Here is a 12,161-nt window from a genome sequence, read left to right on the forward strand (position 1 = left end):
TGCTATTTTGTTTTGCTTTGGGCTTTTAGACATTTGGATGTAGGGTTAGGTAGTGCAGAGAAAAATCTGGATAGCTATACCCTTACTCCTCAGAGTGTGGTCTGTGGACCAGCAGCATTGGTATCACCTGGGAGCTTGTTAGAAATAAAAAATCTCAGGCTCCACCCCAGACCCATAGAATTAGAATCTGCACTTTAGCATGATCTCCAGGGGATTCCCACCCATATTAAAGTTTAGGAAGCACCTGGGTTTCTACGCAACCTCCCTCTGCACTTCTGCAGATAATATTCGTACCTCAACTGTGGCATTTATCACATCCCATCTGGTATGGAAGCCTGTGCCTATGGTTTCTTTCCCTGCCATGCTGTGAACTCCTAGAAGGTAGGGGGTGAGCATGGTGTATAGCTCTGGATCTCTTATAGCATTAAGCACAATGACAGGAAACAGAAGACGTGGATTTCAGTCCTGGTTCTGCCATTTATGAGCCATGTGTGTTGTATTTTCTGTGAAAGGATTTTCAGTCTTTCCAAGGGACCCATCCCAAATCTAATTGTTTAAAAGCTGAAGATGGTGGCAGATTTCTGTAAATAGCTTATTTTTTTAAAAAATTTTTGGTGGCTGGCTGGTGTGGGGATCCAAACCCTTGACCTTGGTGTTATAACACCATACTCCAACCAGCTGAGCTAACCAGCCAGCCCTGTACATAGTTTATTTACAGACTTCACCTATAGCAGAAGGCACTCGATGGATGGAAGAAGACAGTAACCAACTCCAGAGTGGATGCTGCCCAGGGTATATCAGGAACTCGGGCTGTAGTTACCCCTACAGCTGCCCTAAGGCTTTTCTAGAAGTTTTCATCTTTGTCTAAAGTTCCTATCATCATAAAAAGCAAGCTGATATCATCATGGGAGATGCATGACAAGGTCCCTGTGCTCTGCAGACTTCCTCAGAAGCTCGGACCACAGATGGAGCTGTAAAGAACACATTGCTAGGGCTCTGGGTGGGCTCTGAGGCTGAGGACCTCCAAGGGGCCATGGAAGTTGGGGCACTGCTTATAATCTTCATTCAGAAAGCCTGAGCTCAAGAGGATCTGTTCCCTGCCTGGAGGGAACTGGTCTCAAATCCTCAAAGGCCCCCAGAGCCATCAATGAACAGGGAATAGCAGAGAGTTTGGGAAGAAACAGGGAGTTGGAAAGAAGTCTTTCTACATGGTGTACAAGTTGTATCTGCCGAAGCCAAACAGTATCAACTATTGTGCACAAGGAATTCTGGGGTGGGATGGGGTAAAGTTTGTGTCAACCTGGCATTTTTCACTTCAGGAAAGGCTGAGAGTTCAAATGCGAGGGAAGGAACTCAAAGCAAAGGTCCGCTAGCCCACTGTCAAAGATAAGACACCTCAAGTCTGAGGCTCTGAAGTCTCTGAGTTTGTACAAGAGGTTTGTCAACACAGATTCTTAGCATCATACCCCAGTTAGGCCCCCCCTTATTAGCCAACTGTTATTAATTTGCAAAAGAATTCCTACCATCCCATTTACAGTTCAGTATTTTTCTTCATTTTAATTTTTATTGTTTCTCCAGTTTAGACAGTTTAGTGCTTCCTTTCTGTTCTTCCTCACCTTGTTCACTGCAATCCTGGCCAGCTGCTCCTTCAGCAGAACTACAAAACCAAAAAGGCAACAATTTGAGAGGTTTCCCTGCATCATCCAAGGAGGCTATGGAGGAACATGAAAAAGAAGGGGGGGTCTGAAGCCACACAGACTAGAGTCCAAACCCCAGCTCTGCCATTATTGGCTGTGTGCCCTAGAGCAAATCACTCATCTGTAAAATGGGATCATAATGCTGGTGAGTGTGGTAACAAATGAATGGCAGTTCAATGCGAGGCACAGGGTGGGCTCTCAATTTATGGTTGAGAATATCACTGTGATTATTACTAATCACTTGGTTAGACTTTAGGTTTCCCCCATGGCAATGGACACTATCTGAGAATGTTGTCAGAAGCATGTAGCTGCCACCTGTAGTGCATCCTCTCTCTCCAAGTAATAGGAGTCAGGGAGGAGGAGCTGGGTTTGGAGCTGGTCCTTTCCCGGATAGTAACAATCACTAGAGCTACTGTTTATTGAGCACTTACTCTGTGGTAGTTAGTATTCACATGTATTAACTCATTTCACCTTTAGAATCATCTTATGAGCTAGGCACTAGTATCACCCATTTTTACAGGTAAGGAAGCATCTCAGAAAGGTTATATGATTTGCCCAAACTCCCGTAAAACTAGTAGATGACACTCAAAAGAGTAAGAATAGTGGTGTTTATGTACCAGGAATATATGTGCTTTTTTTGTATGGTTGTACAAATTGTTGACTTCACAAAAAAGCCTGGTCAAAGGGACGAGTTGAAGCTGAAACTCAACCCATGCTCTGTTTGCTCTGTACCCTGGCACAAGGCTGTGCCTGCCTAGACGAAGGGACAACTTTTTCTAATTTGACAAAGATGCCACGTGAGCTATCAGAGGCCCTGTTAATACTTAACATGTATTGCCTTCTCTAATCCTCAAAACAGTTCTATGGGCTAGATATTAATATACGCATTTTAGAGATGAGGAAATCCAGGCCTAGAGCACTTAGGTAAGCCACTTGGTAAGTGGGAAAGCTAGGATTTGAACCTCATGGCAAAGTGGCCCGTGCTCTAGACCACTAGGCTACTCTACTGACCCTATGCTTAAGTGCTCCATAAGTGAATAAAGGAAAAGTACATAGCTGTCTGGCTTTTACTTTAAAAATATGGTAGTTCTAGGCCGGCCCATGGCTCACTTGGGAGAGCGTGGTGCTGACAACACCAAGTCAAGGGTTAAGATTCCCTTACTGGTCATCTTTATTTTATTTTTTTTATTTTTATTTTTTTTTCTGACCGGTAAGGGGGTCGTAACCCTCGGCACGGTGTGGTCTGCACGACGCTCAGCCAGTGAGCGCACCAGCCATCCCTATATAGGATCCGAACCCATGGCCTTGGCGCTACCAGCGCCGCACTCTCCTGAGTGAGCCACGGGGCCGGCCCTACCGGTCATCTTTAAAAAAAAAAAAAAAAACAAAGGTAGTTTTAATGATGCCCCAGTAAGGGCTATCAAGTTCTTTAGTAAGAAAAATAAATTGAACAGAAATTCGGAGCATTGTCTTTCAGTGCTCCGAACTGTGTGACTTTACCCTCACTGTTTTTTTTTTTTTTTTTTTTTTGTCGTTTTTTCGTGACCGGCACTCAGCCAGTGAGTGCACCGGTCAGTCCTATATAGGATCCGAACCCACAGCGGGAGCGTCGCCGCGCTCCCAGCGCAGCACTCTACCAAGTGCGCCACGGGCTCGGCCCTACCCTCACTGTTTTTATTTCTTCTATTTCTGCAGCTCAATTTCCTCATCTGAAACTGAGAATATTATCCTTTGTTGTTGTTGTTTTTTCTTTGGCAGCTAGCTGGTACAAGGATTGAACCCTGGACCTTGGTGTCATCAGCTCCAGGATCTAACCAATTGAGCTAACCAGCCAGTCCAAAAGAATAATATTATAAAGGAATATTTCTTGTAGTTGTTCACAAAATAATAATCCTCACAACAAAATAATCTTCACATAGGGGATGGCCAGTTAGCTCAGTTGGTTAGAGCACAGCCCTGTAACACAAAGGTCAAAGGTTTGGATTCCTGTACAGGCCAGACACCAATCATCATCATCATCATCACATCATCTTCACATCAACCCTGGGAGAAAGGCATTATCATCACCCTTTTGCTCAGGGAGGTGAGTGACATTCTCAAAGTAAATAGAGCAGAATGGGACCTGAAGCCGGGGCTCTAGACTCCCAGTTCCATGTTCAGTCTTAGACTCCTTGCTAAGTACCTTAGAACTTTTGGAGCACCTGTAGCCTGCCTGGTGGCCCAGACATCACACAGCACACGTGCAAGTCAGATGGCACTGGAAACACATTCATCACATCATGACAGCCAGTTCTTTCAGGAGATGTGGCAGGAAGGAGCACTCTGGGAGGAGTCTTTGCTTGGCTCCCATGCCTGAATACAAAACCTTTGCCTTTGCAGGAGCTGGAGAAGCCTGGGTTACAGCCTTGGGTAATGTAAGGCTTTTTCAGAGCTGCCTTAGAAGGGGAGGATGACTTGGGAGCATTTGGGGGCAACTCCCCTCTGACAGGTCTCAGCCTGCCTGTCTATCATCCCTAGCTGTGACCAGCCAGATTTGAAGGAAAACCATCTGTTAAAGCATTTTGCAAAGACGTGTGGTCCAAATGCATAGTGCTATTGTTTTTCCTCCCCTCTGTGGATCTCAGGAAGCCAATTCCATCTGTGCTGAAATGACAGACTTGCCCACCCTGAGACAAAATGTGGGCTGCTGCCCCCACCCCAGCTGGGTGCCCTTCTGAAACTAAAACATGCACATGCACTCTCTCCCCACCTCCCCAGCAACAGCCCACCACTATCTCTGACTCTGCAGGCCTACTCTGTGTAGGCTGGCAAGCCCCTTATGCACCAGGCCCCTTCGGGCTGTCAGTATACTACTCCTTATGTGGGGCAGGGTCTGTGGATGTCAGGGGAGGGAGAAAGATACAGACATACAGACCTTCCAGCGATTGCCACATTCATTGCATAAAACAAAGGTGGTCATGGGTTCATCAGCGCTGCGTGTCTGCACCTGAGAGAGAGAGAAGACCCACTCATGAAGTCACACCCCTGCTCTAAGATCTGCCATGGCTCCCACTTTCTTTAGGAGTAGGCCCAAATCCCAGAGGTTGGCACTGATATTCCCACCCCACTTTGGCAACTCCCTTATCACTGACAACTCCATAATGTGTACTTTGCTGTCCTCTGGCAGTCCATCAGCTCACTCCCAGTATCTCACCGGCTCAACCTGGCCTTTGCACTTTCACTCTTGATCCTTCTGAATTGATCTTTCTTCTCTTGCCTCAAGACTCATCTCCTACAGGAAGTATTCCCTGACTCATCCCTGAATACACCCTATTGGACATGCCTCACTGATCAGAACTTGAGTGAGCTGGAAGTACTTTTAAAGATCATCTAGTTCATCTTCCTTATTTTATAGGTGGAAAAACTGAGGCCCAGAGAGAAAAGGGATTTGAAGATCACTGGGACTACTTAATGCTATATTTTCTACTTTCTCATCCCTTAACCTCATCATTCAGGTGTGGGAACTGGGTTTTCCACAGCAAAGCCCTGGCATTTCCAGATTTAATAGTTGCTGTTCTGACTTTCTAAGGCCAACCCTGGTCGGTCATGACACGTGACAAGTTGTTATTCTGCTGACCTTTAGCTATGAATGATGTCAGCTGGGAATTTTAGATGTGGGAGGAATCCCCTGGCTGAGTGAGCCCAGCAGTCTGCCGGGGGAAAGAGCTTAACACAGCCTTGTCACTGGAAAGTAGTGACCCCTGAGAAAGGGTAACAATAGGGTTTCTCTGTGGGAGAGAAAACTGTGCTAACGGGCAGTTTACTTCTGGAGGGTGGCAATGCACAGGAAGCACACCACGCCACATGGAAATGTGCTTGGGGGACAGCAGCTTGCACAAACATCCCCAAATTCCTGAATCAGAATTCTCTGAGGGATCCTCCGAATGCCAAGGCTGACTGTATTTCTGCTGTAGCCACAGAGCACCGCAGGCAAGGCGCTCTTGAAAAATCTGGCTTAGGGGCCGGCCCGTGGCTCACTCGGGAGAGTGTGGTGCTGATAACACCAAGGCCACGGGTTCGGATCCTATATAGAGATGGCCGGTTAGCTCACTGGCTGAGCGTGGTGCCGACAACACCAAGCCAAGGGTTAAGATCCCCTTACTGGTCATCTTTAAAAAAAGAAAAAAAGAAATCTGGCTTGCTGAGCAGATGGAGGAATAAATAGAGTTCTAGAATGACTAGACACCAATCAGAATCCGAGAACAGGCACTGGCTGATCAGCTCACTTGGTTGGAGCATGTTGCTGATAATACCAAGGTCAAGGGTTCAGATCCCCATACCAGCCAGCTGCAAGAAAAAACCAAAACAAAAGAATCCAAGAATATTGGTGCCCCAAGGCACCACATGTGCAACCCAGTCTCTGGTTTTAAGAGACAAGGCCTCCATGGCCTTCCACGGCTCCCCATACCAGGGCAGTGGTCTTCACCCTTAGGACTCAGGGCTAAATCTGACTCAGGGCTTTATTGACCAAGTTGGCTGTACTGCAGCCAAAAAGGCCTGGATCTGGGTTTGTTACTATCTCTGCCACTGGCCCGCTTTGCCAGTGCAAAGGTGCAAAGCCTGTTTGTCCCGTCTGGGCCTCAGTTTTCCAATACGTATAATGAGCGAGCTGAGTTTCACATTGCTAAGTTCACTTCCAACCATCTGTGACTCTATAGTTCTGTGCCCTGTAAGTTTGGTTCTTATTCTCACTTCAGGGCAAGCTGGAACACACTGGCCAAACTTCGTAGACACATATCTAGGTGATTCTACATGCTATATGCAGGAGAACATTTTCTAGAAGCCACAGGTGCACCACGTTCTCTGAAGCCTGGAGGCTTTTAGCCTTTTCTCCCCTCTGACTCTTCCCTAAGCTTCTCTCTGGTTTTCCACCTCTATGCCCCTGTGGCCTCCTCCACTCCATCCGCCCCACCCCGGTCCATACCTGGTTATAGGTGCAGTTCTTTTTCTTGCATTTGCTGCACTGGAAGAGGTCAGTGGTGGTGCCACCAGTCTTGGCCATCTGGTGCTCACGGATGGCCTCCTGGGTCATGGCATTCCTCAACTCCCTCAGCTCATCACTGGCCATTTCCTGGAGAGAAACAAGTCTGCCCTTCAGGGCTGGGGAGTCCAAAGGGGCCCTGCCACACTCCCAGTTTCTAGAGAGCCTGAACAGAGCAAGAGGGAATATGCTGAACTGAGTATAAGGAGCTGGAGTGAGGCCTGGACTCCTGGTCCTGCGCCAGCTGGGAAAAGACTGTACCCAAAGAGTCCCCATTCCACCCTGGCTGGAAGGTCACACCTGGGGACTGTGGCTGGACCAAGGTCAGTCGGGCATGTACAGGAGAGCAGCAGGCAAATAGCCTCTGCCTCAGGATTAGCACTCTTATGCACATTTCCTCAGATCTGGTGCTCACCCTGCCTGCAAAGACCTTGGTCTCAACCTTCCTGCGTGAGCTGACTTGACCACTGCACACTTGATCTATGATATTCCCCTTATTCTTCCATCTGGGCTTGACCCAGTGCCTGTTTGAGCTGTGGTCACTGCCAAGCCTAGTGGGAACCTTGGCTCACCTATGCATGACTTGCTGCTGCTACCTGCACCCCAGCAGGACTCTAAAGCTCCTGGATTCGCACAACTAACTGCTCACCTGTGAACATGCATCGCAGAACGCCTTTTTCTAAGTTCCTGCAGAACAGTCTCCTGTCTCCCACCAGCACACTGAAGACATTCAGTGTCTGCATTATCCAGGCTCTTCCCTTCTGTAACCATCTCCCTGGCCATTTGATCCCCCTTAAACCTCTGCCAGAGGAGAGTAGATAGGAGGACACTAAAACTGGAGAGCTCTAGTTAAGAAGGGTTGGTTTGGGGGGAAGGAAGATGTTTGAAGCTAATGTTAAAATGAGGATTTTGTGGGCCAGCCCGTGGCTCACAGGAGAGTATGGTGCCGATAACACCAAGGCCGTGGGTTCGGATCCCCCTATAGGGATGGCCGGTTAGCTCTCATGGGAGAGCGTGGTGCTGACAACACCAAGTCAAGGGTTAAGATCCCCTTACTGGTCATCTTTAAAAAAAAAAAAATGAGGATTTTTGTGGTGGCTAAACATTTTAATTATTGCTATTGATCCTGACTCCTTAAACCATGGAGAACAGAGTTGGCATAAAGGTCAAATGATTTTACTGTGCCGACCCTGCATGATAACCACTTGAGCTTCTTGATAAAATGCAGATTCCTATGAATCTGAAACACTAAGGGCAGGCCCAAGAATATGAATTTTTACTACTGTCCCCAAGCTATTCTTGTGCACACTAATGTTTAAGTCCTACTGTGTTAAATTCAAGAGCTAGGTCATAACCAATGGCAAGAGTATATAGAAAAATAAGTCAACACAGGGCCGTATAAGTAAAAAGCAGCTGACTTTAATTTGGGGGAGATTTTCCAGAGCACAATGCATTCGTTCATTCAAAACTTATTGGATGCCAATTTATTAAATGTCTTTAACTGCATCTGCATGCTTGTAAACTGGCTTTGGCCTTGGCGGTGTCTGATTCATAGCATTTGTCAACTTACATGGTATAAATTTCCCACCATGGCCAATTTCAACTACTAATGTGATATAACTGAATGCAGAGTTGGGAAGAGCTACACATAATCAGCTCTCTTGAGCTGGTAGAAACTGGCACACCACCATCTCTGAGTTCTAAGGATTCAGATATGAGGATTTAGTTCCTGCCCCCAGGTAATGCTAAGCTGGTAGGGTAGCCAATCATTTACATGAGACGTAAGTACTAAAGCAAAGGTACAAAAAGTGCAGGGGGAAGCAGAGTCTGGCAGCTAACTGCTTGGGGTAGGGTTGGGTCATGAAGAAGCTGATACCTTAACCAATCTTGAAATACAGGAGTTCCCAAGGTGGGGTGGCCCATTCCAGACAAATAGGATAGTAGACACAAAAGATCACAGGCCAAGAATAGCCATGTGTGGGGAAGGGTATTTGGGGTGGGTTCAAGTTGAGGAGTGTGTGAGACATGGCCGAAGCCAGATTGTGGAAGGGGAGTCTTGGGTGCCAGCTAAGAAATAGAGAACAGAAAAATCTACCCACCAACCCATTTACCTATTTCTGCCCTGCCTCATTTAGAATGAGACAGCATCAAAGACACATGGAGTAATACAACAATATAAAAAATAAGGCTGAAAATGAGGGAGATAAGTATAGGAGATGAGATGACCGTGGATCCTCACATTGTATATACTGTTATAGAAGGGCACCAAATGTGAATTCGATAGATATTTGTTGAGCACGTGTGACATGCCACACATTGTTCTCGATGCTGGGTGAACAGTGAACAGACAAGACCCCTCTCCTCATGGGTCTGACAGGACAGTATGTCCACTCGATAGGTCTAATGGATATCTCAGAATCTATTGCATTCTTTGATATGTCTGGGTAGGGAGGAAAAAGAGGAAAAGGAAGAATGAGGAGTCAGGTGAACAAGGAAAGAGACTTAAAAAGGGAGTTAGGGAGACATCCGTCCATCCATATGGGCATCTGCTGGCCAGGCTCTCCCTGATGGGCGCTGCCTGTCTTCTGAGCCACAGCACAGCGGGCAGCCCATCCCCAAGTTGTTACATTTCTTATTGAAGCAAAAAATGTCCTATATGTCTTAAGAAACTTCCTGCCTGGGGCAAAAGACCCCAGGACTAAGGTCTCCTTGGGATCCATATGTTGAAATCCTAACCTCCAAGGTGATGGTATTAGGGGGTGGGGTCTTTGGAAGGCAATTAGATCATGAGGACTCTGCCCTCATGAATGGGTTTAGTGCCCTTATAAGAAAAGGCCTGAGAGAGACCCCTCCCTCCTTCTACCATGTGAAGTTACAGTAGAAGATGGCTGTCTGTGAGGAAGCAGACCCTCGCCAGACACCTTGATCTTGGACTGTCCCAAGAAATAAATGTCTGCTGTTTATAAGCCACCCAGTCTGTGGTGTTTTTGTTATGGTAGCCTGAACTGACTAAGACACAGTCTAAAGCCACGATGCAATTTATAACTCTGGGCACAAAAGAAAAAGAAAGAAAAAAAAGAAAATATAACTTTGGGCATACATTGCTATTGGCCTAAAAAGCTCAGATCTTTTACATTAACCAGAAAGATAACATTGGGCCGAGCCCGTGGTGCACTCGGGAGAGTGCGGCGCTGGGAGCGCGGCGACGCTCCCGCCGCTGCCGCGGGTTCGGATCCTATATAGGAATGGCCGGTGCACTCACTGGCTGAGTGCCGATCACGAAAAAGACAAAAAAAAAAAAAAAAAAAAAACAGAAAGATAACATTGGTCCAACTGTGCCAAGTGCCCCATTTTATCCTAAAGTCTGTCTCTTTGTTGTTTTGGGTACTTGAGAAAAAGTGAACCCTCTCCTCAGAAAAATGTCCATACACTCACTACATAACACACATACGTACATACACCACACATACTCTAACCATATACCAAACACATCCCACAATCACCAACACTACATACACACACACTCCACACATCGTATACTCCACACACATATACTAAACACCAAACACACTCCACACATCACACACACCCACTACACACACAGCACAAACACACATACCCTTGCCAACAGTTTCAGAGGGTTCCCAAACACCCGAGGCTCACCCGGACTCCAGGACCCCAACCCATTTCCACTCCAGTTCTCTGGGTCACTTCAGTTCTTCAATCTCTAGGTGCTTGCAGGAAATCCCCTCAATTAGTTCTGGCAGTAAAGAGCCACCCGTACCTGAGGGTGTGCAAAAGGTCTTTCCAAGATGTAGGTTCTGAAATGAACAGTTCTGGGATCAAGTCCTCATCTGTCACTTACTTGTTGTGTGTGGCCTCAGTCTTCTCATCTAGAAAACGGGGGTATTTCCTCTTTCATAGCATTGTGATGAGGGTTACATAAAATGATCGGTGAATGAGCCTGTCATGTACTAATTCTGGAGAGGGCTTTATGTGTATCAACCTTCTACACACTTCACTACACTTCACCTACGTTAACGCATTTAATCCTCCACGAGACAGCTAGTATTATTACCCCTGTTTTACAGATGAGGAAACTGAGGCACAGAGAGGTTAAGTGGCTTGTCCAAGATCACACAGCTAAGTGGCAGAGGCGAAACTCAAACTCAGGCAGTGTGGCACAGCTCCTGAGCGTCACCTACCGTACCATTCTTCATATAGGGGTGTTCCCTTTTCCTTCCCCTATTGTACCCTCTAAGTTGGGTCAATGCTTCCCTCCTATAAGTCCGTATGGTGGCTTTATCAGGGCACTTATCACTCTGTATTATTCATAATTGTTACAAGGCTCTGCTTTAACCAGCCGAGCTAACTGGCCAGCCCTGTATTATATATATTTGTAAATGTGTCTGTTTCCCCCCCTTGGACTCTTGTTCTGGCCTAGTCCCAAAGCTGGATACTGGCATACAGGACTGAATAAGAGAAGAGGGAGACATGAAGCAGCGAAGAGCAGCTCCTCTGGGGCCAGAGAGCATGCTTGCTGGCTTCAACACTTTCTAGCTGTGTGCACAGGCAAATCAGTTCACTCCTCTGAGCCTCAGTATCCTTGTCTGTAAAATGGGGATTTCTATCTCGTTTGGTGTGAAGATAAAATTGGCCAGTGTGCTTCAAATGTTTAGCACAGCACTTGGTACATATTAGCTGTGTTTAACTGTCCTGATGATCCAGAAGCCCGTGGGGAGGCTGAGATGGGTCCGGTTGAAAAAGCCTCCTGGCTCATCTCTGCTGAGTCACAAACCACTGCCTCTCAGATCTGGGCAAAGCTAAACGGGCCTGGCCCTTCCCTCACCTCTGCTGTCATCTTGGCAATGAGCCCTGCTGAGATGGCTCCGCTGAGTACGTTCCGCCTCAGGCCAGGGTTCCTGGGGTCCTTGAGGTTGCTGATCCGGCTGCGCACGCGGTTCCGGTACTTCATGTCCGTGCTCTTGAGCTCCTGGTAGATATGTGACATGGTTAAGGGCCAGCCAGCCACTTGTGGAGGGGCACAGAAGGATGTGAGCCTCACCCTGAAGCCTGAGGAGCCCCAGGGCCATCTCTTCCTCTCCTTGGACTGCTACAGGGGTCAGGTACATTTGTGGCCTCTTACTCTCCAAGTGGGGGTCTCACTGGGGCATTTGGGGTTAACCAAGTATCAAAGACAAAAAACAGCTTCCAAAGTGAGATCAGACCATAGCAAGCACAATGGTGTCAGGGACCCTGGGAACAGACACTCTGGATTTATCTGAGCCTCTTGTGTCACCTCAGGTGAGTCACATGACTTCTCTGTGCCTCAGTTTCCTTACTTATAAAATACAGGGCTGTTGCAAGGATTCAAGGAGCTAAGCCACATGATGCACTTGCATGGTGTCTGGGACATATCGAGTGTTCAACATTTATGGTCTAAG

The 12,161-nt window shown here is 47.0% G+C and overlaps 1 protein-coding gene across 2 annotated transcripts in view; it reads right to left on the reverse strand.

Annotated features, from left to right (window-relative positions):
* Nucleotides 1-1,530: 1,530 nt before the first annotated feature.
* TCEA3 (transcription elongation factor A3) overlaps nucleotides 1,531-12,161 on the reverse strand; it is a 37,272-nt gene continuing 26,641 nt past the window's right edge. For both annotated transcript variants that reach the window (XM_063104517.1, XM_063104519.1), the window contains exons 8-11: nucleotides 11,567-11,716; nucleotides 6,661-6,807; nucleotides 4,612-4,683; nucleotides 1,531-1,657 (exon numbers count right to left, since the gene is read on the reverse strand). In XM_063104517.1, coding sequence (XP_062960587.1) covers nucleotides 1,649-1,657; nucleotides 4,612-4,683; nucleotides 6,661-6,807; nucleotides 11,567-11,716 — 378 coding nt within the window. In that variant the 3' untranslated portion in view covers nucleotides 1,531-1,648. The remainder of the gene's footprint in view (nucleotides 1,658-4,611; nucleotides 4,684-6,660; nucleotides 6,808-11,566; nucleotides 11,717-12,161) is intronic.

This window comes from Cynocephalus volans, chromosome 8, assembly GCF_027409185.1.
Source record: "Cynocephalus volans isolate mCynVol1 chromosome 8, mCynVol1.pri, whole genome shotgun sequence".
In the NCBI taxonomy this organism is placed as follows: domain Eukaryota; kingdom Metazoa; phylum Chordata; class Mammalia; order Dermoptera; family Cynocephalidae; genus Cynocephalus; species Cynocephalus volans.